Raw genomic sequence first — 27,958 nt, 5'->3', positions numbered from 1 at the left:
GCCGGCTTGGGCCTTGGGCTGCTTCAGCTCCAGACGGTGAGAAGGGGGTGCCGGGGGGACCTCAGCGCACCATTCCTCAGCCCAGACTGGGGGCCTACAGGGCAGGGGCGGAAGTGTCACCAGGGAGCAAGGTTTGGAGGGGCAGCTGTCCCTGGCCAGCAGAGTTCAGAGTCTGGGTCCCACCTGCTGCCCGGCAGAGCTCCCGGGAGCTGGAGCCTTCGGTTCCGTTCAAGTTTGAGGCCAACTTTGCTGGTGCTGCTGGCAGCACGCAGATGGGCGGAGAAGCAACAGACGGCGGCTCCGGAGCAGAGAGAAGAGGCTCCGCTCTGAGTGAGGCTTAGGCTAAGTCAGGGCGTGTGTGTGTGTGTGTGTGTGTGTCCCACACGCCCTCCCTTCCTCCCTGCCCTCCTCAGAGAAGCTTTTCCCTTTCAATTCCCCTCTCCCCTGAGAACCGCCCAGCAGCTCTCTGCCTCTGCCCAGCCCAGCCCAGAGGGACTCCCCTGGCCTCTGCTTCCCAGCCCAGCCACACGACCTGCTCCTCTGGGCTGGGGGCTGGGGGGGGGAGACAGGGCAGGTCACAGGGGTGTGTGTCTTCAACTGCCCTGGGAAGCTGATGCCTCTGATTTCCTTCCCTGGAGCAGGCTGCTGCCTCCTCCTGCCTGTTGGGAAACACCGTGCCCTGAACCAACTCATCCCACCCCGACCATGACCTCCAACTCCCGAGGTATCAAGGCCAGAGCCTGGCTCCCGGCTCCAGGAGAGAAGGGGAGACTGAGCACCAGTGTGGCCCCTGCAGGATCTTGCCTGGACGAACAGGGCTCTCTGAACGGGTTTCTGAGCAGCTCAGCAAGGTATGGGGCAGAGGGGGATATCAGGGGAGATGTGTTAGCCCCATTTCAAGCCCATCAGAGCTTTACTGTGGTGCTAAAGAGTAGGCAAAGGTCCTCCTGTCAGGGGCTCCTGGGGGCACATGGCGACTCTGAAGGGCCTGGGTCCTGGCTGCCTTTACTCTCTCCTTCTGTCTCTCCCTCCTCTGTTCTCTGCAGCTCTTTCTATGTCCCCAATATCTCTGCTTATCTTTATAAGAGTGACCTGGAAACACCAGGAGATGTGTGTGTGTGTGGTTTGGAGGAGGGTAGCCGAGTTTCAAACCCTGGGGTCGTGCATGATGGGGGTGGGATGGGAAGTTACAGATGAAAGGTGGCTCAGGCGATGCAGTTTAAATCTTTTGCTATCACAGATTAGAACAGCAAGGCCTGGGAATGAAAAGAGATGCTCATCTCAAGCTGTATCCCAACCAGATAAAGTGCCTGGTCGGATCCTGTTCAGCGACTAGTTTGAAGCAGAAAGAAATGGCTTTGGGCCGTGTATCTAGCTGGCCCCAGAAATGCCGCTTCCAGCAAGGGTGGTACAGGCAGGGGGGATTGTGACGGGGAGGAGACCCTGAAGAACTGGCCACAGAGGGCGGGGAGGGGAGCGGAGCAGCGAGGAGCCGCATGCCAGGGGAGCCAAAAGGACTCCTGGAGGCAAATCGGTTTCAAAAATAGTTTGTGGGGCCCGGCTGGGCGTGGCTCAGCAGTTGAACCTTGGCCTAGGATCCAGGAGATCACAGTTCGATTCCTGTTCAGGGCACATGCCCAGGTTGCGGGCTCGATCCCCAGTCGGGGATGTGCAGGAGGCAGCCGATCAATGACTCTCTCATCATTGACGTTTCTCTCTCTCTCTCTCCCTCTCCCTTCCTCTCTCTGAAATCAATAAAGATATATTTTATATATATATATATTTAAAAAATAATAGTTTGTGTCTTTGAGGTAAATGTTCAGGTTTGATAAATATGATTACATTAAACTAAGAATTGTTGCTCAATAATGAAAATCCACTGTTATTTGCAAAATACAGACCTCCAGGGCAGTGAGATTGAGGCCCCCTGCCCTCCATGGGCAGGGGTGGGGGTGGGGGAGATTCTTCCTCACCTAGGTCCTCAGGGAGGCTCTCACCCACCTCAGGTGGGGACTGGGAGATAATGGGGGTGGAGGGGGCGTGAAATGAGTTTCCCTGCCCAGGAACTTCCAGAAATGAGCTAATACCTTTTTAAATATGCAACTTCCTGCAGAGGGTGGCAAGTTGGGTCCCTGACAGCCCTAGACTCTAAGTTAGTATTCATTTGCACAGAATTCCATGTTATAACCTGGGAGCTGGCCCTCAGGTGGCAGAACTCAGGCCCTCCACAGGGCCTATAGATGCCCAGACCAATTCCGTATCCTCTAGTCAAATGACTATCGAGCGCTTGAAACGTGGCTGGTCCCAATTGATGTGTGCTGTGAGTACAAAACACACACAAAATTTTGAACACTTAGCTCAAAAAAGGAATGCAAAATATCTCATTAATATTTTATACATTGATTACATATTGAAATAATATTTTGGATATACTGAGCTAAATAAAACTATTAAAATTAATGTCACCTGTGTCTTTTTACTTCTTTTTAACTTGCCTACTAGAAAATTGAAAACATAGCTTGCATTATATTTCCATTGGGCAATGCTGGCCTCGAGGACAGAATGAACCTAACATAAAGGGGACTTTTTGACTTAATGGAAACTCAAAGAGAAAATAAAAAACCAAGAAGTCCCCAAGGTAGCCCATGACTGTGATGTTGCTGGATGGGAGGGCAGTCAGGACTTGAGGTTTGTTCTGCCTCCGTGAGATGCTGTGCTCATGGTGCCACCTAGTGGCCTGGTGGTGCTGAGGGAAATGACCAGAGTGAGGGCTGGAGACCAGGGAGAGGGGCAGAGGCCGGGAGAGGTAGAGAGAGGGAGTATCAAGTTTAGGCTCTAGAGCTGCTGAGCCCAACCCAGCCGGCTGCTCCTGCGGCAGCCTGGTCCTGCTCCAGCCTCCCCAGTCCCTCAGACCCCAAATGAAGCCTCAAGTGGAAGCCCACAGGCCATATTCATTACACAAAGTGAGTTTGACCTGCACAATATTGACTCAACATGCTTTGTGGGGTTTTTTAATCTATTTTATACACACACAAAATAGGCATTTTAGACTTTTAACATGAGAACCTGGGAACTCTGGCCCCATTTTCAGCATAGTCGCAGGGTCAGCTGGAGCTTTTAGAAGGAAGAGCATAGAGCTCCACCTTCACCTGGCCTGCCTGCCTGGGGGTCTGAGCTGTGAGCCGCTGCCCAGCTAGACACATGGATGGCCCTCCTTCTGGTCCACAGCTGGCTGCTCCCTGGTGTGGGCACAGGAACTGCAGAAAGTCATTTCCTTCTCTGTCCCCCTTTCCCACTGGGCTGTGAGGTCACAGAGGGGCAGGCATGCACCCAGCTCCCTAGCCCAGTGCCTGGCTCATGGTTAAGGGCATTCAGATGAACTGGAGGAAGATGAAGTACCCAAGTATTCCAACCAAGTACCCAGGGTGTGGCCACACCAGCCCTCGTTCCAGCTCTGCCCGCTCCCAACCTTAGCTCCCCTGAGCACGAAGGATGCTGAGATGTAAACAGTGGAGGGGAAAGTGGACCTGCATGCTCGAGGGTGTCCTTTGGGCGATGGGGTGGACCGGGAGGCAAATCTCAGAAAGGTAGGTAAGTTGGAGCCTGATCCAAGGGGTAGAGGTAATACAGCCCCTCGTGTCTGTGCCCCACAGCCCTTTCTACCCTTGGCTCATTGGGTGGCAGGAAACCCTGTGGGGCTAATTAAGCAAATTCCTCTTCTGAGGACTTCCTGGGCCCAGCTCACCCTGCTCCAGGGGTAACAGCAGCCTTCTGGCATCTGCACACACACATGCACACATGCACACACACAGCAAGTGTGAGGAAGAGTTGATATGATCATGCTCCCAACACAAGCACCCCAGTTTCACACCTGTAAGGGGGGGTCCCTCCAAAGGAATCCACTTGGATACTCTATCCTTACTGTCCTTGCTCGAAACATTTCCCTACTCCTCTTTGGAAGGTTTTCTAAGGAGACAAATCTTTCACCTTTTAAAAACAATTATTAAAAGCCTAATGGATATTAACCCTGTTTACCTCCCTGCAAATTCTCTTGAGGCCCGTTCATGCCCCTACATGTCTATCTGCAGTTAGAATCAGTGGGCAGCCCATTTTATGACCTTTGTTCCTAACTCACCACCATCTTCATGCTGGTGGTCACCGGGTACTGGAGGGAGCTTGGCCGGCCTCTGGCTGGGCGTTCGCGTTGTTTCAGATCTTTCACCTTCAGGCACAGTGCTGCTGGGGCTGCCTGTCTGCAGATTTGGTTCCCTTTTGGCTCATTCCCTTGGAGGATTTTGGTTTTCATTTTGCCAAATTGTTCTTTACCAAAACAGGAACAGATACACAGTAACAACTAGAAATCTGTAAATGTACCCTTTTCTCCACACCCCTGACAGCACTGGGTCTTATCATTATTTATGTTTGCTGGGATGTCTCATTCGTGGCTAGAGGGGTGAGGTGCTGTTCCCTGCGACGGAGGCGGCGAAAGGAAGGGAAGGGTTTGGAAGGCACAGGTTTCCAAGGGAAGGCAAGAAACGGAGCTCCTTAGGGCCCTTTGTGAGCTGTAAAGTTGCTGAAAGTGCTATAATTTTTATTACTCTCTGCCCTTTCGAAGTTAAGGCGCTCTCCCCTCGGAACACTATTTGAGTGGGCCGCTGGTACTAGCCTTATAGATACATAATTTCTGTCTTTATGTACACCAATACTTCATATCTTTTGGCCGTAACTTTAGCAGCTCTGTCTTACATATATGTTGTCTTTCCAGTACTTTCTGTGTTATATTCATTTAATACCGATCCTTGTACTAAGTGTTTTTCTCTGTATTTGGACAAACCTATGTGGTGTCGGTTGATAGCTTCCATTTCTTTAACAGCCACAGGCTTATCTTCTCTCCACAGCAAATCAGCTATGTTGGAGAATGGATATGGACTTGGGAGCAGATAAAAAATCAAGCAAGCGTTCCAAAAAGCCTGGAAGGCACATGGTTAAAGGTATTCTGGCCTAGGATCCCCTTAAGCATCAGGGAGAGAAGGGGGTGCCTGTTAGATCAATACACACACTTATGCACACACAAATACACATCTGTATAAGCAGGAACATAATGTGTGCATGTCAGGCTGCTAGGCCAATACATATCAGCAGGCAAATATACAGGTGTGTGCGCTCAAACACACAGCCCTGATCCAACAATGATAGCAACCAATATGTTGTGGACTTTAGTTTATAAAATACCTTCCCATGCATTCTCTCCTTATAACAACCTTGTGAATAGAATATGTCTTAATAGCTTCCAGTCAGTGAGTGCTTGCCTGGGCCAGGCACTGTGCTAAGTGCGTTAAATGCATTACCCCATTTGGTCTGCACAGCAGCCTGTGATGTAAGTACTTATTACGTAAGTCCATTATATAGACGGGAGCACCAAGGAGCAGCATCATGAGGCATTTTGCCAAGATTATTCAGCTGAGAAATACCCTTGAAAAACTGGATTGGAACCGCGCAGGTTCTCTTACACTCAGGTTGTTCAAACCTGTGGTGTTCAAGGATCAACTGGTACTTTCACTGCCCTCCACTGACCTCACACTTCTGCTGTACACTCACCCTTCCACCTGCAGGGGGCATCCTCGCCACCCTTGTGCTGAAAGTACAACTGGGCAAGAGAACCCTCAGGTCTTTCCACCCTGGGATTTAGGAAAGTGGGACTTGCTAGTCATGCTATCATGCTAGCAGAGAATAAAAATCCCCAACTGAAGCAAGGTGGAAGCATTGTCCTGGCTGGTCTGCCGTAAGAGAATAATAACATATAAACAGTAACGATTTATGGGACACCTTCTGATTGCCAGAAATTGTGCACTTTGAAGGAATGTTAATCTTCACAGCTACCCTGAGGTGGAGTCATCTGGGACAGAGGGAGCAACAAGGGTGTAGAGAGGTTAAGTAATGCCATGGGCCACACATGTAGTAAGTGGAAGATAAGAGATTGGATCCCAGGTTCACTGTCAATTTTCTGTGTACTCTCAGATCATGGCACTGCCTCTCCGTGACAGGGAAGGCTCAGTGGGCAGGCCTGGGGCTAGAATCCCACATTTTGCTCCTTGCTGGGCCCCATGACGCTTATGACCCACAGTCAAAGCCTTCCTGTGATCTGTGCCATGGCCATCTGGCCTGTGAAATTGGGAGTCTGTGAGCCAAGTGTACCAGCCAGAAAGCAAAAACATCTTGAATGATGGTGGTGAGCCCCACCTCAACTGTTCTGGGGAACCCTCACTCCTCCAGGGCTAAGGGCACCTTTCCAGCTCCTGTGCCCACCCACCCCATTCTGAGCTGTGTAACTCTTCCCCCAGCTGACAAGAGCCCAGATCTCCAAGGAGACCAGAAAGCTCTCAGCCCTCCCCTGGTACATCTGGGTCCTCACCCAGCAAGCAGTACCTGCACCACCACCGAGGCCAGCCTGATTGAGGCCAGATACTAGCGCAGGAGTTTTCTTTTTAGATGAGAGCAGCTCTCCAGATAGCTCTGCAGAGAAGGGGGTTGGGTGTGCCTCCCACTTCCTCCGCAGCTTTGGCCTGAGGCCGCACTTCCCTTAAACTCCTCCCCATAATCTATCATGGATTCTAAGGCCACCCCTCATCATAGTGGCCCTGGCTACGCTGGTTTACTGGGAGCTCCATCTCATCACGCAGGGCACAGGCAAGACTCACTGACCCCCAATCCTTGGCCCTACCTGCAGCTTCCTTCTCTGAGACTGGCCTAGACTGTTTTCATTGCTGTCCTCACTGTGGCTGGCTGCAGATGGCAGATGTGCAGGCGTCCAGAGATGGGGCTGACCACATTCTTAGCCTCCCAGGCCTGGCTCCCCCTCTCCCAATAATGTCCTTTCCCACACTGCCCCTCACAGTGCTCAGCCACACCTAGGGTCTTGCCAGACTCAGTGCCCCCAAGTACCTACCTGGGCCTTCCAGCTGGGGCCCAACATTTCAGGGTGAGCTCCCAGGCCTCAAGTCCCTCAGTCCTTCCTGCCACCCTGGGCGACTAAGGACCAGTGGAGTGCTGGTAGCAGACAGAGATAATAGCTGCCTTTTTATTTGGCTGCTTCTGATAGCCTCTCCCAGATGACAGACTTGGGGCATCAACACAGGCAGGAGCAGGGGACCCCACACTGTGCCATCAGACTACACCAGGGGCCACCCACACTCCCACATACAAGTCCCCCTGTCCAAAAGCACCCATTCTCCCCCAAAAGCAGCAACAGACAATAGGCCTCAGAGGCACAGGGATACAAAAATCAGTTTGCAGGGAGAGTTCAAGTCCAAATGTAAGAGGGAGCCTGGCAGGATCCTGCTAGCTCTCCGAGTTGCCACCCCAGGTCCGAATGGTGGAGGGAGGGGTGTGCAGCCCCAGGCTCCAGAGTTCCTTGGCTGGCAAGGGCTCCTCCTTTCCCCCTCAGGCCCCAGCCCGCTCAGCGTTGCTCAGTCCTGTTAGGTTTTTGGTTTTTGCAGTCTTCCCTTTTGCAGTCACCCTGCCATTGGCTCCTCCCGCCACCGGCCCACGCGCTCAGCGCGCAGGTCAGGGGTGCTGGTAGCCGAGCCCAGAGCCCGCCCGCGGGTGGCCCAGCGGCCAGGCCAAAGGCGCCCCGGGACCCCGGCGCCAGCTAACAGCGGAGGCCGGCGCCACAACCTGCGCCTCGGCCACGGGCCTTCCCGGCGGCGTGTGCTGGGAGCACGAGGCGCAACGCGGTGCGAAGGGCCCGGCTGGCGGAGGCCCGGGCCGCGGGGGGCTGGAGCCCGCATACCCGGGGTCCCCGACGCGCTCGGCCCGGCTGTGGCACTCCAGGTGCCCGCAGGGCCAGCGGGGCGCGGGGCTGGCGCGCAGGACTAGGGAAAGCGCGGTGATGCGGTGGATGGCCCTGCGGAGCGTGGCGATCTTGGAGAGCCTCTTGCCACCCAGGTCGTGCCGCAGCGCCCGGCGCAGCGCGTTGAAAGCCTCGTTGTAGTCCAGGATGCGCTTGCGCTCCCGCACGTTGGCCGCCACGCGCCGCGCCTTGGACCGCGCCGGCCGCGCGCGCTTTCTGCTGCTCGGCGCCTCTTCTGCTTCGCCCAGGGTGCGGGGAGCGCCGTTCTCCTTCAGCACCCCAAAATCCCTCCCGGCCTCCAGGCAAGAGCCCCCCAAGTCCTTGGCAGAGCCCTCGGCCGCCTTCAGGCCCCTGAGGCCTGGTCCTGGCACGCCTCGGTGCATGGCCTTCCCCAGGGCTTGTTGCTCCGGCTCCGGCTCCCAAAGCACACAGACCCCCTTCTGAGCCTTGGCTCCTGCAGGCTGGACACTCCCAGGACGGGCCCTCTTTAGCTGGGCTTTATGGCACCACGTGGCTCTCCGCCCTCCGCACCCATCCATCTTCCTCCCCCTGCTTTATTACCTGCCTCCAGGTAGGTTGGTGAGGGAGGGACCGAGAGGAAGGAAGCCAGGAAGGGAAGGAGCGTGCAGATGCTTGTGTGAGGGGACCAGCCGGGCAGCCGGGCCACGCCCTGGACAGTGCGCCAGCCTCACTCCAGGGCCGCTCTGGGTGGCTGGGCTCCACACACCCTTCCCCCCCAATGGAGTGCCAAATGTGGCCTCCGGGCAGGAGGGCTGGTAGGTGCACACTGGTAGCTGAATGTGTTTCAAGAGCCTTGGAAGTTCTTGTCAAGTCCTGTGGGCAACCGCAGAGCTGTCATTGAGGAGAGGGCTCCGCAGGAGCAATAGGGAGGGGTAGGGTAGATGGGAGACAGCAGGGCCCTGCAGGTGAAATGCGCCTGGGATTCCTGGCTTTTTCAGCCAACAGTGAGGCTGGGATTCTGGGCCGGGGTTTTGATTAGGCCTTAGTCTTCCCCACTTCCCTCTGGCTCTCCTTTCTGCAGGCGGAACTGGACTGAGTGAGCAGCAGAGGGTGATGGAGGAGATTGCGGCCCTCGTGGAACCCATCAGGAGCATCTTTTGGGGTCCAGGGCCCTTGGGCAGCTCTGTCTCGTGACAGGGCACTGCCATGCTATGAACTCAGTGAACCCACTTGCAGCTCCCATCCCCCAGGGATTTGAATTTTAAACAGGGTCTCAGAGAAAGAATAAAGGTTAATCTTAGAGAAGGGCCCCCAATGGAATTTCAGACATCCCCAGGTGAGTTATTTGGAGCCCCAAGATCAGTCTCATTCCCAGCCGTGATCTGAATGCCTCCAAAATGCCACGGCCTGGTGGTGTCAGCTGGGACAGATTCCAGGTTCCCGTCCATCTTGCTAAAGGGTATATACCATTAACCCGTTATTTCAAACTGTGAATTACTCCATGGAGGAAAAGAACTGGGCACCGGGACACAAATACATGCATTTACTTGTGCGGCTGTTTTATTGCCTGCCTTGCCTACTGGACTGTAAGCATCCTAAGGATGTTTGTATTTCTGGAGCTGTATCCCCAAATATGAAATAGCTGTGGAATTAAAAAGTGAATGAAAGCAGCTAAAAGGGGATGTATTCTCCTCCCCACTCAGTCGTGTTTTCCACGATCCTCACAACACACACACAATCACAGGGCAATGCCGGCCTCGAGCAGAATTTTATACAGAGCATAGGCCCCAGGTGCCTGAGCACTCATGTCCACCCATCCAAATAATAGGTCAGTCTTGATAGGTCCCAGAGTGGGAGGCAGGGAATCAGGCCTTTTAAGTACTTTTTTAACCACCCCCATCACCCCACCAGCCAGTGGCCCTTTGGGGAACTTCCCCCTTCTAGGGCATAGCTGGACACGGGAGTGCTCCCAGAGAATTCTACTGGACGGGTGGTCAGGAGGGAGGCCTGTTCCAGCTCTGCCACCAACTTGCTTAATGACCTTGTTCCAGTCATTGTTATTTTCCTATGATGAGGAAAATACAGTAAAACCAAAGAAAATGCTCAGACGGCCCAAGGTGCCCAGCGCTGAGAGCAGGCCTACACTCCCACCCCTTCCCCAAACTGGTCTGGTTTTTCCCGGGGTGATTCTGGGGCCATGCTCTCCTGACCAGGGCTCCTAGAGAGAGGCGCCCCCCCCCCCCCCGCAGCACTGGGCCCCCTGCCCACGAACCCCGGGATCCAAGGGGACCCCCTGGCATCGCTGGCTGCGATCTGGAGAGGGGGGCTCCCCACAGGGCGGGGGGGGGGGGCGCGGGCCTACTTCAAAGTCCAGCAGCGGGGCAAGCATTTCCGCGGCACCTGCAGTGGGGGGCGGCGGGTCCCCCAAGCCTGGAGACTGGACCCCGCCCCTGCCCGGGAGCGCAGCTTGTGCGCGCCCCGCCGGGAGGCGGGCGGAGGGAGGAGGGCCCAGCCGTGATTTAGGGGCAGGCGGTTCCGCTGGCGGCCGAAGGTGCCTATTACCGGCTGGGCTCGGCCTGGATGTCAGAAATTCCTGCACATCCTCTGGAAATTCCGGCGTCACTCCCCCGAGGGAGACGCGAACTCCCACCTTGGAGAGGAAGCCCCGACGGGGCCTCTCTGGAGAAGCCGAGCCGTGCGTCCCCGGGAAGCAGCCTCCGCCAAGGCCAGCAGCCAGCCCCCCTTCTCTCTTAGGCCAGACCCTCAGCATTTCAACTCAGGGGCAGGCTCAGTGCTGGGGAAATTGATTTGGGCTCAGTTTCAGGCTCTGCCCATTCATTTATTCAACAAAAAATGTATTGACTGCCTCCTACTGTTCTAGCAGAGCTGTCAATAAAAAATCTGCCCTTCTGGAGGTCACATTGTAGCGTGCACAGCAAATAATGAGGAACATACATAATTTATGTAGTAAATAAGCACCATTAGAAGTATATTAGAAGGTGATAAATGCTACAGAAACTGGATGTCAAGGGATGAGTAGGAGTGTGCCGAGCAGACGAGGGGTGGAAAGGCATTGAAGACTGAGGGAACAGCATGTGCCAAGACCTGGAATTACAAGCCGTCATTGTATGATCAGGAAAATATAGTAAACTGATTTTGCTAAACCGTGGTGTGCAAGACCAGGGAGTGATGGGCGGTGAGGCCGGGGATCACTAGGCATCGTGCTACAAAGCTTGGTTTTTGTCCTGTAGGCACCTGGGTACCACAAAGGGATATTCAGCTGAGGAGTGACACAGTCCTATTGGGATTGGTGGTAGAGCTCCTGTGAACAGTGTGGAGAATGGCTGTGAAACAAACTTCAGTTAGGAGGCCGCAGTCAGGGCCCAGGTGAGAGAGGAGCCAGGGCTATGCAGGCAGCCGTAAGCGAGAGGGGCTGGAGTCAACGCCTGTTTGGAAAGTAGAATTGGCACACGGGGGTGATCAGCTGGATGCAGTAGATGACGAAAGGAAGGTATAGTCATCTCCACAGCCTCCATCAGGAACCTGAGGCCTGAGATTTCTGCGCAACCCCTAGTGATGGGCTCTGAACTAGGGTTCGCTATGGACATGGGAGAAGGCTCAGGAAGGGCAGAGAGCTGATGGCACAGTGGTCACCTCTTCCTGGGGGGCTGGGAGACCTGGGGCCCCTGGGGCCTGTGGTGAATGTTTTTGTCGTTGTTTGCTGTGCAGCATTTGAATAATCTTGCTGCCTGGAGGAAGGGCACCTCCATGGTGGGGCTCTGGGTGGGAGAGATTCCTGGCTCGGACAGACAGGAGTCTAGGTCCTTGACTTGAATGTGCAGCGGGCGTCCCAAAGAAACAGGCAACGGTGGAGAAGTCGCCCTGCCAGTCCCGAGGCCAGTGGTCTCCAGGGTCCTATGGCAGCATCCACAGGAGGTTACTGGCTAGGTTGTGGGTCCAGTCACCCAGTTTCCTGTAGTCCCCATAAGTTTCCCAAACTTAATTCCCCAGCCTTTCTTTCCAATAGATCTTGTGAGATACCTCAGAACTGCCCAGTAACTTCCTCTTTCTCTTACCTGGACCAAGTTAGGCTTTGCTGTTTACAGGCACGAATCCTGACAACAGAGCAGAGAGTGAGCAGCTGTCCTGTTTCTCCAGTCTTACTCCCAGGCCAATCCTTGTCCCTGCCACTGGCCAGCTTTGAGACCTGGGGCAGGCGACTTAACCTCTCTGAGCCTCGGTGTCCTCATCGGTAAGATGGGTTGGTAACTGTGTCCTCATGGAGTTGTGAGAATGAAATGACACCCTGCCCAGGAAGCCCTTAGCGCAGTGCCTGGCACACAGAAGGCGCTCAGTGCTGTTTCCTTGTTATTATTAGTCTCCTCTTTCTGGGGACTTATCACCCAGGCATATCCCCTCTCCCCTGCCCCTGCTCCCAGCCCACAGAGCAGCACCCCTCACCCAAGCGCCTCCTGACAGATTGTCCCTAGAATATTTCTTAACCCTCCCTTCACCTGTGCTCACCTCTGCCGTGCCCCTGACGCTGAGCAGCCGCGTGGTTGCTGGGGCTCTGGAATTAGACCATCATTTATTAGCTGCATAGCCTTGGGCAAGATGCTTAGTTAACCTCTTCGGGCCTGTTTCCTTGCTTGTGATTGGAGATATGTTATAGCACTGCGTCGTCAGATTTGTCATGAGGATTGAATAAAACAGGACGGTAGCTCTGGGCACAGGGCCGTGCTCCTCTAAGATGCTCTGTGAATATTAACTTTCTCCTCCTGCCCCTCGGCTCCTTCCCCAGCCAGCCTGGCCGCTGGGGCTGTAAATCACCCAGGTGGCCAAGAGCATCCTCCTTCCTCCCACCCAGTGCCGAACTCCCCATCGCCTGCACCCACTAATGACCTGGTGATTGGCTTCTCATTAAAGCAATGACAAAGGGGTCTGTGCTTTTAGCCAGGGTCTGATCAGCCATAGACCTGCCCCAGGGTCAGTCAGGGGCCAAGTAGGAATTCGGGGTCTAGGGCCTGACTGGGCGTAGAGGGCTCTGTCTCCCTGTCCCCCTGTCTCCCCGCAGAGGCCTCTGTCCCAGCCTGGAATTCTCAAGACAGGCTCCAGCTATTGCGAGGAGGGGAAATGGGGCCCTGTGACCAGTGATCAGCGGGCTGAGCCATGTGTGGTCTGAAGGCGCCATTTCTGCCCTTGTGAGGTTCAGTTTTCTTACCTGTCAAGTGGGAATAACAAGTGAGAATACCTTGTAGGATTGGTGTGAGGAGATAAATTAAATGTAAATTTCTAACACTTTGTAAATGTCAGTAAATGGTAGCCATTATTATTGAAGTTGCTTTCATTATTATTAGATTTTTATTTTTATTTTTTTTACCCTGGCCTCCCCTTTTCAGAATTGTCTTTGGGTACTCTTGGCCCTTTACACTTCTGTGGCAATTTAGAATCCCTTTGTTTTGTTTAATCATCCCTAGAATTATTCTCCTGTGATCCTTTCATAAGCTGTCTATGTACGTTTATCTCTCCAGGTGGCTTCCCTCGTGGTGGCAGAATGGCTGCAGGAATTCTAGGAGTCACACGCTTACTCCATCAATGCACAAAAGGGGAACAGAGCCATCCAGGTAAATCCTTCTGAAACCCTGACCCATGGAAACGGTGGAATAACAAATGTTCATTGTTATTTTAAGCCGGTAAGTTTTGAGGTGATTTGTTACACAGCAGCAGCCAGTGAATACAGTAGTCACACCATTTCCCAGTCCTTCCTTCAGGTGGCTGAGCTCTCCCGTGACTGATCAGAAGGGATGTGCGCCGCTTCCAGGACAGCCCAGAATAACTCCCCATGTGCAACCTCAGTTCCCCTTTCCCTTCCTCCTGGCTGAAGACCTGGGACAGCCATGGGAGCCACCAGCACAGATGGTGGGCCCCTCCTCATGCCTGGAGGAGAGCTGCCCAGGAAAACTGCCCGGCCAGGAACACCCACATTGAATGATTATGTACGTGAGAAGTAAATGTATATTTAAACCACTGAGATTTGGAGATTTATCTGCCACAGCATCTGATTTTACCTTAACTGTCATACAGAGCTTTACAGATAACTTTTTTTTTATACGATCAGTGTTTATTTAAATTTGCTCATATATTTACTAATTTCGTTGCTCTTTGTTACCTCCTGCATCTCAGACAGTCCGTCTAGGATCATTTTTTTTCTGCCAATTCCGTTCTTGAGAATTTCCCCTAGAGAAAGCCTGCCACTAATGATTCTCTCGCCTTTATTTATCCAATACAAGTCTTGGTCAATGGTTATGTTTCTCAATTGCTTTGAAGATATGATGTCTCCTTACTTTGATTGCTATTGATGAGACGTCAGCTTCCATAACTATTGCTCCTTTGAAGGGAATTTTTTTTCCCAGATTTGTTTTGCAATTTTTTCATTGCCTTTGGCTTTTGAATTTTCACTATGATGCATTGAAAAATTTTATCTTCTAGGATTTGTTGGGGTTCTTGAATCTGTGGTTGTCTCGGGTTGATAAAGTTCCTCACTTTATCTTGCTGAATATCACTTCTGTTGCACTTTTGCTTTCCTTTCTTCTGGTTCTCCAGTCACACAGGGAATGGGCTTTCTCACTGTCTCCTTCACATCTGTTGTGACCTTGACTTTACTCTACAGATCGTTTCAGAAAGTGTTTCCATAAGCTTGAGTTCAGTTTGACACTCCTGACTTCTTGGGAGCTGGTGGGGCAGAGGACCCCTTTTGCAAATGGGGACTGAAACTCAGCAAGGTAAAGACATCTGCCCAGGGTCACACAGCTCATAGGGGGAGCAGGAAGACAGGCGGGATAAACTACACAAAAAGGGACAGATAGCCAGGGGTATGAGTCCTGGATCCACTGCCCTCTCACATAGTGACCTTGGACCAAGTCACTTAATCTTTTCTTGCTCGGATTTCTCCGAGCGCAAAATGGGAACAATGATGACTCGCTTGCAGGGAATTTGGGGAAATTAATGGAATAATAATATATGCAAGATTCTTGGCACCCAACAGACATTCAATACATAGCTGAGGAATGAATTAATGAAGTGTTTAGCCTACTCGGTTAACGTTAGCTAGGGTTATTATTGTGTTTAAATGTTATTTATGTATAAATATATTACAGTTTATTACTATCAAGATTGTCATTTCAACAAGCCCCTCAGAATCTGGGGGCCTCTCAAGTCAACTGCCCTCCTCCCCGCCCCCCCCAGGCTCCCCAAGACGTGGCCAGCCCCGCGATAAATCAGGCCCCGAAGCACCCCTGTAATTAGCAGGCCGCGGGGGCGGGTCCGGGGGGGTCCGGGGGGGGTCCCCGCCCACCCGTCCCAGGGGCTTCCTGCGCCCCCTCCCCAGAAGCTGCCCCGGGCTTTCTGATTTATCGCCCTCTGTGTGAAGGAGATTTACGAGCCCGAGCCCGAGCCCGGGCTGGGTCGCGAGGCGCAGGGGCGCGGGCCTGGGGGAGGCGGGGGATCACCCCCCGTCCACGTCCTGCGGGCTGGCCTCGCGCGTCCCGCCCCACGTCCTGCCGCAAGCGGGGCGCGCCCGAGGGCCGGGCTCCTGGACCCCAGGGCCTGGCGGCTCCTCGCTCTGTCTCCCGGGGCCAGGCCCTGGGCTGGGGCCTGCTGACTGCATCCTGCAGGCTCTGGTACCTGGCGAGGCTCTGCTGTTCCATCTTCAGTCGCTTCTTGCAGGGAGATTATAGAGATAGAGATAGAGATAGAGATAGAGATAGAGATAGAGATAGAGATAGAGATAGAGATAGAGATAGAGATAGAGATAGAGATAGAGATAGAGATAGAGAGAATAGAGATAGAGATAGATATAGAGAGATAGAGATAGAGATAGAGAGAGATAGAGATAGAGAGAGACAGAGAATAGAGAATAGAGATAGATATAGAGAGATAGAGGTAGAGATAGAGATGATATAGATATAATATATATATTATATGGGGAGATTATATATATGTGTGTGTGTATGTGTATGTGTGTATATATATATATGCAAAAAGTTTATATATATATATATAAATGCAAGTAAATGCAAAACATTTATATATATATAAATTGGCAATATCATTCTCCCATAAGGCAAAGAGCCCAGGTCTGGCCAGGGTACCTGCTTGCAGGGGGAGGGTCAGGGAAGGGGAAGTGGAAATTCTCCAGGCACTGCAGAGGCCTCCTTAGCTTCAGGACAGCCCTTTGCCATGAGTATTGATTGTTAGGCCCATTTATTTCGTAGGTGTGGAAAGAGCGTCCCAGAGGTTTAGCAGCTCATGGGAGGGCAGGGATCTGGATAGTTTTTCATTGTGGGGTTGGAGGAGAGCCGATGGGAGCAGGGTACGTTCACCATCTTCATAGGGGTTCGTGGGGGCTTCAGTGAGGAAAGGGGCTTTCGCTCCAGGGGCCTGTCAGCAGATGGAAGAGACCACCCAGGCAGGTGTAACTGGATCGCCCTCTCTTGGGAATATTTCTGATAGCCAGTAGCATCAGCCACTCCTCCAGTGGGACATGAAGCCTCTCCTCAAATACCCGCCCCCCTACACACACCCCTTACCCACTGTGGTGTGTGGCAGCTCCTGAGAGGGGCTGGGTTTCTCCACCCAGGGCCCCAACACCCTCAGTACTTGCACTGGAAGAAGTAAGTGTAACCCTGACCTCCAGGCCATCAGGACATAGGAGAACGGCCTCTCAATGGATTTTGAGCCAGACAGATTCAGGCTCAAATGTTGGCTTCACTTGTGACCAGCTGAATAACCTTAGTTACTTAACCCCTTCAAGGGGTTCCATCACTTTAAAAAGTAGGAGAATTAGCCCAGCCGGGCGTGGCTCAGCAGTTGAGCATTGATCTGGGATCCAGGCGATCAGGGTTCGATTCCCGGTCAGGGCACATGCCCGGGTTGTGGGCTTGATCCCCAGTCAGGGGCGTGCAGGAGGCAGCTGATCAATGACTCTCTCATCATTGATGTTTCTATCTCTCTCTCTCCCCCTCCTTTCCTCTCTCTGAAATCAATAAAGACATAAATTTTTTTTAAAAAGTAGGAGAATTAAACTCTCCTCATTGGGTAGTGGGCAGGTGAACTAAGACAAAAATATGGAAAGCACTTAAGGCAGTGTCTGGCCCCCTGTCTAGCATGTACTGCCTCCGAGGGTACAGGCTGGAAATGTTGTTTGCTTTTGTTACAGTGAGCTACATAGTCTACATCAGGACGCAGAGTGGAATTTCGTAGACTCCAAGAATGCTGAGACAGGAAGAGATTGTCTTATGCCAGGATTCTGAACCTTGGCTAACTTCAGATCTGTTTGTGTTTTGTGTCTGTGTGTGGGTGGGGGGGGGTGTGTCTAAATGCCCCCAAATTCATTCACCAGTATCTATGGAACATCTACTTCGTGGCAGGCCCTGTTCTAGTCTATGGCAGTGAGCAAAACAGACAGCAAACCCTGTCCTCATGGAGCTTACATTCTAGTGGTAGAGAGAGACAGGTAGATAAAATATGTATTATGTATCTAAAATGTTACACCTACAGTCATGTGCTGCTCAATGACAAGGCTATGTTCTGAGAAATGCATTGTTAGGCAATTTTATGATTGTGCGAACATCACAGAGTGCACTTACACAAACCTGCTGTACATCTGTGCCAGCCTGTTGCTCCTAGGCTACAAGCCTGTACAGCATGTTACTGTACAAAACGACATGAGATCAGTCCAGCACAGGAAAAAATGATGCAGTCAGAGACGCAGCAAACAGATATTTGAGGCTGCTGGTGTAACACACCATGCTGTTTTACAGCAAACATTTTTTTATAAGTAGGAAGAGTATACACTCTAAAATAACAATAGGAGTATAGTATAGTAAATACATAAACCAGTAATATAGTTGTTTATTAGTATTATCAAGTATTATGTCCTGTACTAATTGCATATGCTGTACTTTCATACAGCTGGCGGTGCAGGTTTGTTTACACCAGCGTCACCACAAACCACGAGTAATGTACTGTGCTATGACCTTATCATGGCTATGACATCACTAGGCAATAGACATTTTTCAGCTTCAGCCCTAGCTGGTTTGGCTCAGTGGTTAGAGCGCCAGCCATCAGACTGAAGGGTTTCCGGGTTCGATTCCAGCCAAGGGCACGTACCTCGGTTACAGGCTCGATCCCCGGCCCCCGTCAGCGCACGTGCGGGAGGCAACCAGTTGATGTGTCTCATATCGATGTTTCTCTCTCTCCCTCCCTTCCACTCTCTCTGCAAAGCAATGGAAAAAATATCCTTGGGTAAAGATACAAAAAAATATATATTAAAAAAAAGGAATTTTTCAGCTTCATATTATGGGACCACTGTTGTATATGCTTTATCATAGGAATGCATATGTAGGAAGAAACATAGTATATATAAGGACTCAGTACTATCTGCAGTTTCAAGCGTCCACTGGGGGGCTTGGAATGTATGTCTGGCCAATAAGAGGGGACTACCGTGCTCAGCAACAGTGGTCATGTAATAGCTAAATTCTTCCACTTCAAAGGTGTTCCTTTGAGCTATTTCAAAGAGTTTGTCATCCTCAAACATGGATAACTCAGAAAATAGCTTTTTACTCCTAGCATTGAAGACTTTGGCACTTTAGAAAGAGAAAATTGGGAGAGCTAGGCCAGAGGGGTGGAAAGGGGAGAGAGGAGTGGAGTGGTGTCTCAGCGCCCTCTCCTGGTCAAGATGTGGAACTAGGCCTGAGACCTCAGAGCTCTTTCCCTGCCTGCCCCCAGCACAAATCTGTGGTGAAGGGAAATTGCTTTTCTATGTCCCAAGTGAGCCTCCTCCTACAGTCCCCTCACGGGCTCTCCAGATTTTCACCACTTGCAACCTACAGTCTTTCCACAGGCCCTCTCTCGGCAGGTAGCCCACCCTCGCCTCCTGCGTCATGGAGGAAACATTGAGGCCAGCAGATAGGAACCCTCAGCTTCCTGCCCTGGCCTGCAGCAGTGTCTGTCTGAGCCCAGCTGCGCCTCCTCTCCTCCTGCTGTCCAAAGCTAACCCTCCCGAGGAGCTGGGGAGCCCCTCCCCTCCCATCTCTTAAAACCTACATTTTGTTCCTCTCTCTCCTGTGTTTTTTTTCTTTTACTTTTTTCTTTATCTGACTATTTTTTCAAATGATTTTAGATTTACCAAAAAAATTGAGAGTGAAAGTACAGAGTTCTCATATACTCCGCACCTCACCTTACATTAGTCTAGTAAATTTGTTACAATTAATGAATCAATATTAATATGTTATTTTTTTAAGTAAAGTCCATAGTTTATTTAGATTTTCTTAGTTTTTGCCTGTCCTTTTTCTGTTCCAGGAGACCATATCACATTTGGAATTTCAAATTATTTGGAATTCTTCTGCATTAGAGTTTTGTCTCATCTCTCCCATTTATTTATTTATTCAATCATTTATTAAGTTGACTATAGATTCATGGATCTTCACCTAATACAAATTTAACATAATTTGGGCTATGTAATCCAATAATACTTTGTTTTGCTCAAATTGTCCTCTCGCTTATATTTTTAACTTCTTTCTTCTTTGGTGTTGGACACAAAGTAATGTAATCAAGGCTTGCTCGATGATATTTATTGCAGCACTGTTTCAAATAGCAATATTGGAAATAAACTAAATGTCCATGAATTGGGGAAATGATTAAATGAGTAGCTTCCTCCCTACTTCCTATCACTTTCTTTCAATGAAATTGATCTTCTTATACTTGCTTGGAAAGATGCAGTAATTAAGGCCACAGGCCCTTGAGACCAGCTGGGTTCAAATTTTGGTTCCATGACCTTGGGCAAGTTTCTTAACTTTCTGAGCCTGTTTCCTTACCTGCCAAATGGTGATTACAAGAGAAACTATATCATAGGATTGTTGTAAGAATTAAAAAATACACATAAAGTGCCCAGAATTGTGCCTGGCGCATGGGAAGCTTCAATAAACGTTCATTATTATTGGTATTATTATGGAAAGATCTCCAAGACATTGTGTTGAGTGAAAAGAGCAAGTTGCAGAAAAATACACAGAGCATATTACCATACATAATACATATGGTAATAATATGTAATACATAATAACATAATAATATGTAACACCGTATATGTACCAAATGTGAGACACGGTCAAGTCTCTTCCATCTGAGGGGAAAATCCCTCCCTCTGTCCTGCACCTCCTGCCCTGTTCCTAGAAGGAAAAGTTTCTGTCTTTATCCCAGGGACTGTGGGGTAGTGATAGTAATACAAATACCTACAGTTAGTACTCTTGGCTGTTTCCATAAACCAGACCTTGTGCTAATCTCTCTTCATGGAGTCTTTTATTTATTCATCCCAACAAACCTATGAAGTGGGTGCTACTACTAACTCCACTCTACAGATGGGAAAATTGAGGTTTAGAGAGGTTAAATTTAGAGCTACCTAGCAAGCACTGGAGCCAGGATTCAAACCCAGGCAGTTAGTCAGACTTTCCATAATCCTTTACCCAGATTCACCAAATTTTAGTATTTTGTCCCATTTACATTATTGCTCAATTGTTCTTTACACACACACACACATATAAAAATTTTTCTCCTGGAATAATTTGGAAGTTTGCAGACATTATGCTCCTTTATCCCTAAAGACAGCAGTGTGTGTTTCCCGTGAATAAAGACATTCTCTTACCTGAGCTCACTATAGCTGTCAAAATAACCAATACTAATTCACAGTCATATTCAAATTTCATCCGTTGCCCCAGCAATGTTCTTCACAGCTAGGTAAATATTCTTCCACCCGGTGCAGTCTAGGATCATGCACTGCACTGGGTTGTCCTGTCTCTTTAGTCTCCTTTAATCGGGGACAGCCTTTCTTTGTCACTCTCAAACTCCAAGTCAAGGTGGTGAAGCTGGCAGGGCAGGAATTGGTGCCTTCACTGTTTATTCAGGAAGAACTACAGGAATTTTCAAAGCAATGACTGTTTCAGTCATGCAAATAAAAATGAGTGACAGAGAGAAAGCTTGGCTCCTGTGCCGGAATGATACACAAATTAATCATAGCATCACACACATGTGAGAACGGTAACCCTGTGAGACTGTGAGATGCTATGTTAATTATCACCTGACTATAGTCATTTCACTTGTGTACTTATATCCAATCATCATGTTGTACTCCTTAAATATATGCAATTTTTATTGAAAATATAGAAATAAATGAAAAAAAAAGACAAGAAAACAAAAAAGCTATTGCCATAAAAAAGAGCAAAAGTGGACAAAATGCTATCAAGATACCCTCCCTCTCACTGAGGACACAAAATCATGTACACCAGCTGCCAGAATCCCTAAACGTTACAAACTGTTGCTCCTGTTCTTGTTTCTGGTGAATTCATAACAGTGAAAACTAAATGTTACCTTTTTAAAAAAAATCTCTGAACTTTTTATCGGCCTCCTGCCCGCCAAGGGGTGCCCCACACCTGCTACCTTTAACGCCTCAGAATTCGGTGTCGTTGACCTCAAACACCTCTCTGCCATCCACAATCCTGCAGGTGGTGGTCTTTTTGATGGATTATATGCAGTGGCTGTTGTCCAGGGTGTCACCAAGATCCAAGTCCTCCCCTTTTTCCAGCAGGTCGTGGTAGGTGGCAATCTGAGCCTCCAGCGTGACCTTGATGTTCAGCAGGGCCTGGTACCCCTGGGCCTGGCGCTGCCCCTCGGCCCGGGTCTGGGCCGGGCCTGATCGGGGTGCAGCAGGATCCCGCTGAGCTCTTCCATCTGCAGGGCATAGCGCGTCTCCACCTCCCTCAGGCTGTCCTGCAAACTGGCCGACCTCGGGTCTCGGCTCTGTGAGTGTCATCTCAGCAGCTCCTATCTCAGCGGTTTGAGAGGTGCCCGCTGTGGTGCTCTCCTCAGTCTGCTGGGACCAGTACTCATCTAGCTCCTCTCAGCTCTTCTGAGCCAGCTCTTCATACTGGGCCCAGATGTCCACCATGATCTCGCTGAGGTCCTGAGATTTGGGGGCATCCAACTCCACAGTCAGCCCAGAGTTGGTGACCTGGTTTTGTGGGCCATTTACTTCCTCCTCGTGGTTCTTCATGACTAGCAGCCTGAGAGCCTCGATCTCTGTTTCAGCAGCAGCCGAGTGATATTGGTGTCATCAGTGACCTTTCGGAGACCATTGATGTCGCTCCCCACAGACTGGCGCATGGCCAGCTCTATACTTGACTCTGAAGTCTTCCGCTGCAAGACAAGCATTGTCAACCTGCAGAACGATGCAAGCATTGTCCACGGAACTGCAAAGATCTGAGCCCTCCGGTCCTCGATGGTCTTGAAGCAATGCCCCAGTCTCTGACCTGGGGCCCTCTCTTCTCCGGGTGTTCGGATTTTGCTCTCCAGCCTCTGATTATCAGCCTCCAGGCTTCTGAGCCTCTCCAGGCAGGAGGCAGGCAGTCATTCAGGCATTGCATAGTCTCCTTCTTGCTCTGGATGCCCCCTACGGCCGCCAGACCCCTGGCCATCCCCGCAGCCAGGCTCCTGGACCCCCAGCTGCCCCGCGCGCTGGTAGAGTGGGACAGGGAGATCCGGGAGCCTGAGCTCCCGGTGCCTGCATAGACGCTGGCCACTCTGCTGGCCCGCCGGGCCCGGTGGCTGGGCGACTACACGGAGCCCAAGGTCCAGTAGTTTGTGGAGAAGCTGGAGTGGGTGCTGAAGCTCATGTTGTTCAGGGAGGAAGGCGAGAAGGCGAGACTCAGGTTCAAGCAACAGTCACCTTTTTTTCTTCTTAAAGGCAGCCTGTTACCTGGGATCAGATAAGACCCTGATTAGGAAAATAGGCCAAACCTAGGGAGGTGCTTTGTGTAAGTCAGCATCCTCCAGAGAAACCACCAATACGAGATTGTGATACTGTGACTTATAATGAGAAATGTATAGCTGCTCTTCGTCCCATTTCTGGCACAGAGCTCCTGAAACCCTTGGAATTTCCCAAGTGATGAGAATGATAAAGGTGTCATTGTGTTAATGAGGTGACTTTTGGAAGCACCTAAGGATGGGGGCTGGTTGCCAGGAGAACCAACCAAATGACTAGAGGATTGGAACTTTCAGTCCTGCCCCCTGATTTCCCGGGAGGGGAGAGGGGCTGTAGGTTGAACTAATTGCTCTTGGCCAATGATTTAACCAGCCATGCTTATGCAATAAAGCCTCCATAAAAACCTCAAAAGGACCGGGTTCAGAGAGCATCTGGGTTGGTGACTCTGTGGAGGTTTGGGGAGAGTGGGGTGCTGGGAGAGGGCGTGGGAGCTCCACACTCTATGCATCTCTTCCACCTGGCCGTCCCTGAGTGATGTAGAATTAACAGGTGATATGGAGTAAAATGTTTCACCGAGTTCTGTGAGTCACTCCAGCAAATAAATCGAACCCAAGGAGGGTCACTGGAACCTCCAAGCTATAGCCACTCACACAGAAGCACAGGTGACAGCTTGGACTTGCAATTGGCATCTGAAGACGGGAAGACCCCTTCAGTCTTGTAGGAACGAGCCCTTAGCCGATGGGATCTGACACTGCCTGGTAAGGGAAGGCTTTCCTCAGCCTGGAAGATTGAGGATGGCATCCCTGAGGAAGTGGCCTCCAGTGGAGACCTGAAGGATGCAGAGGTGAGGAAAAGCATTGCTGACAAAGGGAAGGACATGTACAAAATATTGCTGTAGAGGTTACACCAAGTGCTCTGGAGCGTCGAGCCTGGGAGCTCATGGAAGACTTTCTATGGAAGTGGCACCTAAAGCGAGTCTTTAAGGAAGAGCAGGCATCCGGCAGAGGGAGAGGGGCGAGGAGGGCATTCTGAACAGAGAAGAGCGTAATAAACGAAGGCATGCGGTTGTGGGGTAATGGTGTGCTGGGTGGAAAACCAGCGAGTCTGTGTCCTAGAGTGGAAAGGTCAAGGCTGGGAGGAGCAGGAGATGGGTGGCATAGGTCACATTCCAGGTGGAGGAGTATGACCTTTATGGCAAAGGATGGTGGCAGGGACCATTGACGACTGTTAAGCAGGGGTGTATGACCACGATCAGATATGCATTTTAGAAAGATCACCCTGAAAGCTGTGTTGGGCATGGTCTGAGAAGTGGAGGAGGCTGAGGCTGGGTCGGGCTGACCGGAGACAAAGGGACCAGTAAAGAGACTACTGCACCAGTCCAGGCAAAAGATAATGGAGGCCTGGATTAGAGGCGGAGTGGTGGTATGCATGAGGAAGACGGGGGTGGGTTTTTAAACAGACAAGTCTTGGTGCTTGGCTGGATTTAAGGGATGAGAAAAGGGGAAATGTCTCCAAGGTTTCTGGCTCAAGCAGCTTAAGCAGGAAAAGAATTCCCTGGAATCTGGTTACCCTGGAGGAACAGGAGTAAATCTTGAGATGATGAGGAGCTCAGTTTCGGAAAAGTTGAGTGTGGGATGATCGTGGGACATCTAAGCGGAAACGCTCAGGACGAGCAGAGGTTTATACGAGCATGAGGCTCAAGGGAAGGCTGGAGTAGAGACCTAGACTGGGGCGTCTGCGGCAGGCCCCGCGGGCTGTTGACACCAGGCCCAGGGGAACCGTGTAGCGTGAGAAAAGCAGTAGGTGTCAGGCAGATTACTAAGAACATCCGAGGAGTGGCTGATAAAGACGAAGGAAGCCGAAGGAGGACGTCAGCGAGGCAGGAGGGAAACCACGAGAGAAGATTCACGGAAACCAATGCATCGAACATTTGAGGAAGCCATGGTCACGAGCCGAGGGCTCTGGGAAGTCAAGACAGACGGTCAACCATCGCATACTGGCTGGACTATGAAGTCCTCTCAAGATCCAAGGACCCTGCCGGGCGGTTCAGTTGGCTGGAGCACCGTCCTGTAGCCAAAAGGCTGCGGGTTTGATTCCCGGGCAGGGCGCATACCCAGGTTCCAGGTTCGATCCCCGGTCGGGGTGTGTGTGGGAGTCAACTGATCTCTCTCTCTCTTTCTTAAATCAATAAAAACATATCCTTATGTAAGGATTAAAAAAAAAACAGCAAACACACAAGGAAGGGATTTATTCAATTTGTCTTAAGACACTGGTTCTCACCCATGAGCGCGCATCAGAATCACTCAGGGGGATAGTTTAAACATGGTTCTGGCCTGGCCGGGCGTGGCTCAGCGGTTAAGCGTTGACCTAGGATCCAGGCGATCAGGGTTCGATTCCCGGTCAGGGCACAGGCTCGGGTCGCCGGCTGCAGCCCATCAATGACTCTCTCATCATTGATGTTTCTATCTCTCTCTCCCTCTCCTTTCCTCTCTCTGAAATCAATAAAGATATATTTAAATAAAATAAAACATGGCTCTGGGAGTGGCTCCCAGAGTTTCTGGTTCAGTAGGTGTGGGGCAGGGCCTGAGAATGTGCATTTCCAGCGAGTTCCCAGGTGATGCCGCGGTCCTGGGATGGCTGTGTGAGAACCACTGCCTCGGGTGTTGCATCCTCAGGGAAGTGAGACAGCAGGGACGTGTTCCTGGCAGCCACGTGGTGACAGGGACACAGGCAGAACCAGAACGAGGGCTTGTTGACACTCCGGGCTGGGAGGCAGCTCCAGGAGAAGCTGCAGCCTAACAGAGGGAGAAGAGGACGGGCCCCTCTGCAGAGGACGTGGCTGCTGGAAGGGAGAATGGGCGCCATTCTTTTTTTTGTTAATCTTCACCTGAGGATATTTTTCCCATTGGTTTTTAGAGAGAGAGTGGGGGGGGGAGAGAAAGAGAAGCATCGATGTGAGAGAGACACATCGATTGGTTGCCTCCCAATCGAACCTGCAACCCAGGTACATGGCCGGGAGTCGAAGCCCTGGCCCTTTGGCCCAAGAGCCGACGCTCTAACCACTGAACACACCGGCCAGGGCAAGGCTTTTCATTGGTTGTTCAAATCTATATCCTTGTTACATTTTCCCCCCTCTCTGCAAGAACTTTTAAATTAATTCTATTTCCTGCAGAGCTCCCTTTTTAGGTTACTTCGTTTTTGCATTATGTAATGTGAGTTTGTGTTCCTAGATGCACACAGTTTTGGTATCTTTTTGTTGAATTAACTTTATCATTGCACAATATCCTTTATCTTTAATAGTATTTCTAAGCTACAGCAGCTTTCTTTTCATTAGTGTTTGTATTGTATGTATTTTCTGGAATAGAAAGAGTTTTAAATAATCCGGGAATTTACAATCTCTTTAGAAATTCATCTTCAGAAAATATTTAGAAATATATCTACTTTAAGATTTCTTTATAAATATACGTGTTAGCCCTGGCCGGTGTGGCTCAGCTGGCTGGAGCGTTGTCCAGTGCACTGAAGGGTCGCAGGGTCCATTCCCGGTCAAGTGCACGTACCTGGGTTGCAGGTTCGATCCCGGTGAGGTCGTGAGGGTGCGTGCAGGAGGTGACCAATCAAGTGTCCCTCTCACATGGATGTTTCTCTCTCTTTCTTTCTCTCTCTCCTCCCGATCCCTCATGGAAAAAATATCCTAGGGGGAGGATTAACAACAACAACACAAAAGTTAATCTCTTAATACCTATTCCTCAGATTTTTTCCCCCTGCGTCTGGGTTCTGGACATTTCACTTTAGTTTATGAACATGGTTATATTGCCCAAAACGACCCCATACAGCAGCAATATGCCGGTTTGTATTCAGTATAACTTCTCTGTAGTTAACAAAAGGTTCAATTCAGAATTACACTTTTGTCCTGGAGTTTAGATTAAAAACTTTTTGTGCTAGAAAGTCAATTTTTAAATTAGGAGAAAGCGGGGGGAAACATGTCTTTCTGGCATCTTAAACTCAAACCCACCACTGAAAATTTGTATTTAAACATATAATGCAGGCAGAATGTTTTATTTAAGTTATGCCTCTAGATTTAATGCCTGGGATTAGGAAAATATTAGTAGTAGATAAAACATTATTTCCATAACTAATTATAATTGCTTTGAAAATGTTTCCATGGACACAATAAAATTCTAACATCTATAAAATTGAACTATAAGAACTTATTGAATTTAACCTATTTCTTAACTTTCTGCTATAATGACATCTTAAAATACAGTGCTTTGCTTTAGTTCTGAATTATATTGCAAGAGAAATTCACTGGATAAGAAACTGTTTTTTTAAAAAAAGTTAATATGTTTATTTCTACAGTTTGTTTTTATTAAAAGTTTGTGAAAAAAAAGAATCCTATAAAATAGTAAAAAGGGGAAACAGTGCTCCATGGCTGAAGCAAATGGTGTCAATGTGTTTGTAAACAAGGCCAAGTTGTTCAGTCTATTAAAAAGACAAAAATAAAACTAGTCAGCCCAGCAGGCGTGGCTCGGGGGCTGAGCATGGACCTATCATCCAGGAGATCCAGCTTTGATTCCCGTCAGGAGTCAGGGCACATGCCCAGGTGCCGGGCTTGATCCCCAGTAGGGGGCTTGCAGGAAGCAGCAGATCAGTGACTCTCTCATCATTGATGTTTCTCTCGCTTTCTCTCCCTCTCCCTTTCTCTCTCTGAAATCAATAAAGCCATATTTAAAAATAATAATAATAATAAATTAAAAACTAAAAATAAAACTAGTCACAGATAGCACAAATGTTCAAGAACCTGGGAGTGGGAAGTGTTTTGCCCCAAGTTCTGGTGCCCTAAAATGGCCAGCAGTATAGTTAATTCTCAGATCATCAGTGCCTTCTCTCTCTTCCTGCAGAAAACCACCCTAGAGGAAGCACGCACTGGCTCTGTTCTGTTGGACCGAGAGGGTTCTGAGAACAGGGCCACCAACAACACAGCTGGAACCACCAGCCCTCTGGAACATTCGGCCTGAGAGAATTTGAAACAGTCATCAACTTTTTCTTCTACTTTTGCAGGAAAATACTGGAAGTAAGTAGGGACCTGGCACTCAACCGCTGGCTGGGGGTGTTTTACATTCACTTGTTTGGAAGCACACTGATTCTTCTGGATGCCTCTGAATCTTCTGGTTAGAAAATACAAATTACCCTATCACTTCCTATACTATGACATCAGTTGAAGATAATATCGTTTTTGCATTAAAGGTGAATCAACAAGTAAACTGCTCAACTCAGAAATCTAGTGACTCATGGGGAAGATAAGCTCCAGGTGACTGTTTGTCACTGAGATTCGCAGG

At 50.0% G+C, this 27,958-nt stretch overlaps 1 protein-coding gene and 1 pseudogene across 1 annotated transcript; both read right to left on the bottom strand.

Annotated features, from left to right (window-relative positions):
- Positions 1-7,060: 7,060 nt before the first annotated feature.
- BHLHA9 (basic helix-loop-helix family member a9) lies at positions 7,061-8,261 on the bottom strand. Its single transcript, XM_087826553.1, has one exon. It carries the CDS (start codon positions 8,230-8,232, stop codon positions 7,564-7,566), a length of 669 nt encoding a protein of 222 aa, XP_087682679.1. The 5' UTR covers positions 8,233-8,261; the 3' UTR covers positions 7,061-7,563.
- A 13,050-nt stretch (positions 8,262-21,311) lies between these two features.
- LOC107528748 (keratin, type I cytoskeletal 18 pseudogene) lies at positions 21,312-22,533 on the bottom strand (annotated as a pseudogene).
- Between the last annotated feature and the right edge of the window lie 5,425 nt (positions 22,534-27,958).

Source organism: Miniopterus natalensis, chromosome 17, assembly GCF_054644295.1.
Source record: "Miniopterus natalensis isolate mMinNat1 chromosome 17, mMinNat1.hap1, whole genome shotgun sequence".
Taxonomy (NCBI): domain Eukaryota; kingdom Metazoa; phylum Chordata; class Mammalia; order Chiroptera; family Miniopteridae; genus Miniopterus; species Miniopterus natalensis.
This window is presented reverse-complemented; position numbering and strand designations above follow the sequence as displayed.